Source organism: Hyaena hyaena, unplaced genomic scaffold (assembly GCF_003009895.1).
Source record: "Hyaena hyaena isolate Hyena2069 unplaced genomic scaffold, ASM300989v1 scaffold_184, whole genome shotgun sequence".
Lineage (NCBI taxonomy): Eukaryota > Metazoa > Chordata > Mammalia > Carnivora > Hyaenidae > Hyaena > Hyaena hyaena.
Genome location: NW_024080817.1, coordinates 1,170,954 through 1,176,002, shown reverse-complemented (window position 1 = coordinate 1,176,002; position 5,049 = coordinate 1,170,954). Strand labels below are relative to the sequence as shown.

General features: G+C 45.2%; 1 protein-coding gene across 1 annotated transcript; it reads left to right on the top strand.

The window, feature by feature from the left end:
• Nucleotides 1–486: 486 nt before the first annotated feature.
• On the top strand, nt 487–3,675 carry LOC120237589 (retinoic acid early transcript 1E-like). Its single transcript, XM_039240973.1, has 5 exons — nt 487–496; nt 606–869; nt 1,308–1,580; nt 2,417–2,545; nt 3,247–3,675. The coding sequence occupies exons 1-5, from the start codon at nt 487–489 to the stop codon at nt 3,384–3,386; spliced, it is 816 nt and encodes a 271-aa protein (XP_039096904.1). The 3' UTR covers nt 3,387–3,675.
• Nucleotides 3,676–5,049: the final 1,374 nt, after the last annotated feature.

The following is a 5,049-nucleotide window of genomic DNA, read 5'->3' as shown; positions in this document are numbered from 1 at the left end:
ATCAAGAAGATGTGGTTTATCTATACCATGGAATACTACATGGCAATGAGAAACAATGAAATCTGGCCATGTGTAGCAACATGGATGGACCTTGAGGGTGTTATGCTGAGCGAAATAAGTCAGGCAGAGAAGGACAAATATCATATGTTTGCACGTATAGGAGGATTAGGAGGAACTTAACTGAGGAACAAGGGGGAGAAGAAGGGGAGAAATGGTGGGGGAGGGGGAGAGAGGCAAACCATGAGAGACTCTTGAATGCTGACAACAACTGAGGACTGATGGATGTGGGGGGGAGGGGGGAGAGGCAGGAGGGGGCGTTTGTGGGGATGAGCACTGGGTGTTATGTGGAAACCAACTTGACAATAAACTATTTAAAAAAAAACAAAGTTCTCTCCGTTTAGCTAGATTTCAAGCCCCAGTATCTTCCTGGTAACAGTATGTGTGCCCAAGGGGTCTACAGCTTCAAGGGACTTTGCTAAAACTCAGATGGCAAAAGGTGGGGACTAAGGATTCAGAAGATGGAGGGGCTGGAATGGAGACCCCTCTCTCTCTAGAAGGCCCTTCTGAGTGAGTGCCTGGGCCTCAGCTCCCTTTTTCTCTCACAGATACTCATTCTCTCTGCCTTGACCTCACTGTCAAATCTCAGTCGGGACCTGGACATCCTTGGTATAAAGTGCAGGGCTCAGTGGATAAAAAGCCTGTCTTTCAGTATGACAGTGACAGCAGCAAGGTGAAACCTTCGGGTCTTCTGGGGGACAAGGTAAATGCCACCAAAGCATGGACAGAATTGACCCAGACTCTGGAAGAGGTCGGGCAAGAGCTCAGAATGATCGTGTCTGACGTCAAACTGGAGAACAGCATGACCAGGGGTGAGTAGAAGACGGGGTTGGGGAGATGGGGATAGTCAGCAAGAGAGGGGGAGCCAGCAGGTGCAGGGAAAGGGGCTCGGGTACAAGAACTGAACATTGGTCCCACCTAAGAGCCACGGTGGCCCTACTGGGAGATCATGGAGCTCAAAGAGTCCAAGCTGAGGGGCATGTGGGTGGCTCAGTCGGTTAAGGGTCTGACTTTGGCTCAGGTCATGATGTCACTTCATGGTTCATGAGTTCAAGCCTCATGTTGGGCTCTGGGCTAACAGTCCAGAGCCTGCTTTGGATTCTGTCTCCGTCTCTCTCTATGCCGCTCTCCTGCTCATGTTCTATGTTCTCCCTCTCTCTCTCTGTCTCTCTCTTTATCAAAAAGAAATAAATAAAAATTAAATAAATAAATAAATATGTCCAAGGTGAGACTTTGCGTGTGGATTGCAGGTCCTCCCACCCTGCACGTCCAGCTGTGTTGTCAGTGTGAAGGAGAACAAGGCACCGCTGCGTCCTGGCATTTCAACATCAACGGACAGCCAGCCCTCCTCTTTGATGCGATGAACAGGACCTGGACAGTCATAAATCCTGAAGCCAGAGCCATCAAGGAGGAGTGGGAGAACAAGGGACTGGCAAACAATTTCAGGAGGATCTCCATGGGAGACTGCCATCACTGGCTTAGGGAATTCTTAGACCACTGGCAGAAAGTGCTGGAACCCTCAGGTAAGGGAGCAGCGGGGACGAGGATGTAGTAACTCTCTTCACAGGTCTAGTGCCTTCCCTGGGTGGGTAGCAGTATGTGTGTGCAGTTAAGGATGGGATGGATCAATCCGCTGACTGACCTCTTGCTGGCCTGGGGAGTCCGTGATTGCCACAGGACCTCCACCACCCTCCGTTCCCTGCTACCTCCCTCTGCACAGGGGCCCCCTTCCCCGCTAACCGATGACCCAGTCACCCTGCACTGCTAGGTGGGTCCCACGTCTGCCTGCATCATTGTGCTTGAGCCTTCTCTCTTCTTGCCCTGTTTTACTTATTCTTTATCCAGGGCAAATGTCACTTCTTCTGAAGCCTTTACCACCTCCCCCCCCCGGACTAGGCACCCCCAATTCTGTCCCCTCAAAAAGTTTTGTCCACAGAGAAGGTGCCAAAGTGTCTGATAACCAGATGGACGTCAGCTGCCTCCCTCAGTAAAAACATCAGCTCCATGAGGACAGGACGCACCCCCCTGTCCATCTTTAGACCCCAGGACCTGATAGACTGGCTGCCACATAATGAATCAACAAATTGGGGGGTGACATGAGGAAAGTAGGTGCTCAGGAAGGTATTTTATTTTTTATTGAAGTGTAATTAATATACACTGTATGTTATTGTACAGATGTTCTATACATTGTCAACAGTTCTATACATTTCTCAGTGCTCATATGAATAAGTGGACTCTTAAAACTCTTTATCTATTTCACCTATCCCACCACCCCCCCACCTAGCAAGCAGCCCCTCTGGAAATCATCAGGAAGGTATTTTTTCTGGTTTGACAGGGCTTTCACTTTTGTTTATTTTAGTACCACCAGTAAATGTTCCAGAAGCTGACCAGTCTTCATCCACGCTGTCACTTGCATGGATCATCCTAGGAGTGATTTTCATCAGCCTAATCATAATTGTCATCTGCATCAGCATCTATAGAAAATTGAGTAAGTGTATTGCAAGCTGGCCTCTGGCTATGGGGCTGGATGAAGTCTGGCAAGGACTTGGGGGAGGTGAGCCACGGGTCTCACTCAAGCCCCGTCCACGGATCCATCGCTACACAGAAATGATGCATTTCTCAGTGTGGAACACGCACCCCCTCACTAGGGCTGGGGGTAGGTTAGGATGGCGGAGACTGGGATAGGCCGACCAGTGGTGCAAGCAATGAGGTGAGGGGGGGGCAAACCAGTATCTACTCCTGAGGGGGGGCAGGGTCTAAGATCCACGTGTGGGGTGGGGGTTACCTTGTTGCAACCTAACCCAGGGTTCCCGCAGACCTTTGATGGAAAATAAAAAAAAAAAAACTTTGGTTTCTGAGGATAGCACGATGTACTCAATAATTTTTGTAATGTTCTGATAGCTGTTCCATTATCAGATGTTTCTTCTCTGGATCATGAGAGAGCAACAATATTAGACCAACCCTTGGTGGCAAAAAGAAAAAACCACATTAATGACAATCTAATATATGATCTTTTAGCCCTTCCTTTGCACTCTTTCCATCACGTGTGTCAAGTGGAATGGCATGGCTGCTGGCATTTTTATTTATTTATTTTTAATTCAGTTGAGAGGAAAATGAACTAGGAATATATTTGTTTTGGTTTAACTTGTGTTTGATTAACTTTGTGTTCACACTCGCTTCTGTGTGCAGATAAGTTAATGCTAAGCAGAAGCCACAGGTCCACTGTGCTGCCTTCCTCAGGGGCACATGGGAGAAGAATATGGCACAAACAAGTCAGCTGCAAGAAAGAGGGAGCAGGGGGTGACAGCTCGGAGAGACTGTCACCCTGAACACCTCCGCATTCCCATACTTATTGGAGAAGTGACAATCAATCAATAGAAGACTTCAAGATTGTTTTGGTATTTATGAGAAAAGCAACATGCTTAGGCATGAACTTAAGTGTTAATCAGGCATAATCAATGAGCCTTATCAGATCCAGTTATCTCTGAGGACACTGAGGAGTCAACAACACAAAAGAAGCTGGCAGCGGTCCATCCTGAGGGGCGGGCGTTCCCATCTGTTTGGCTGTTTTCCCAAGGACACGTCACAATGTGTATTTTTCTTAGAGCTATATTCATCATTTATTAATCATTTTATAGTTTTGTACACTGCTTTTCTCCAAAGCTCTATTTTAAGTGTCACATTGTTCTGAGGGGTGGTCACAGTAGAGTGGCAAAGTGACATGTGAATTAACTTACCTGTTTACATGTTAATATGTCCTATGGTGCCTGACTTAGTTCCAAGGATAAATAATAGTCTAATGTATTTAGAAATAAAACATTATATGAAAATTGATAAGGAGTGGCACCTGGGTGGCTCAGTCAGTTGAACATCTGACTTTGGCTCAGGTCATGATGTCACAAATCATGGGTTCAAGCCCCATGTCAGGCTTTGCTCTGAGAGCACAGAGCCTGCTTCAGGCTCTCTGCCTCTTCTCTCTACCCCTTCCCCCTTGCATTCTCTCTCTCTCTCCCTCTCTGTCTCTCTCTCTTTCTCTCTCTCTCTCTCTGAAAAATAAACATTTTAAAAAAGAAATCCATAAGGAATAAACTGCTACACAAAACATGGATGATTCCCATGAATAGGAAGCTAAGAAGAAAATGTCAGACACAGAAGAATATATATTGTAGGACTCTACATAAATTTCAAAATAGACAAAACTGATATTTGGTAATAGAAGTCAGAATAGTGGATACTGATTGAGAAATGTTCTCTAACTTGATCTGACAGGTGATTATGGACGTGCATTTCACTTTTAAAAGTACATCAAGACAGAGGCGCCTGGGTGGCTCAGTCGGTTGAGTGCCCAACTTCAGCTCTGGTCATGATCTCATGGTTTGTGAGTTCAAACCTCTCATCAGGCTCTGTGCTGACAGCTGAGAGCCTGAAGCCTGCTTCCTATTCTGTGTCTCCCTCTCTCTCTCTGCCCCTTCCCTGCTCATGTTCTGTCTGTCTGTCTCTCTCTCAAAAATAAATAAACACTAAAAAAATATTTTTAAAAAGTACATCAAGCTGATCCTAAAGATTTATATACTTTATTGTATAGGAATATTACATTTAAACAAAAAAACATTTTTTAAAAAAGTTTTTTAAAAAAATTAAGTATTTGTTTCAGTTTTCGTTAATGTCTTGATAAACTGGTGGTTCTCTTGTCAATAATATCTTCAATTGTGAATTAAATTATAAATACATGAGACATTTTTTATGAGAATCAGATATTTATACAGTAAGAGACATTGAGATGGAGAGAACTATTACATGCCAGACAGCACCAGACTCTACTAGCTAGTCGTCTCCCTCCATCAGTGCCCTGGCCTTAAGAACTCATTTCTTCCTCCTCTTGTTGTTATCATCTTTATACCTATACCTTCCTCTCCAGGTTGACCCAGACAGACCTCACGCATTGAGGTATAGCAGTTTAAAAACATCGGCAGCTTGAGGTTAAAGTCACAG

Excerpts from the sequence above, each read along its gene's own strand:
- LOC120237589 (XM_039240973.1), top strand. Across the intron at positions 1,581-2,416 it reads GAAAGTGCTGGAACCCTCAG|TACCACCAGTAAATGTTCCA; the intron begins GTAAGGGAGCAG and ends TGTTTATTTTAG. Across the intron at positions 2,546-3,246 it reads CAGCATCTATAGAAAATTGA|ATAAGTTAATGCTAAGCAGA; the intron begins GTAAGTGTATTG and ends TTCTGTGTGCAG.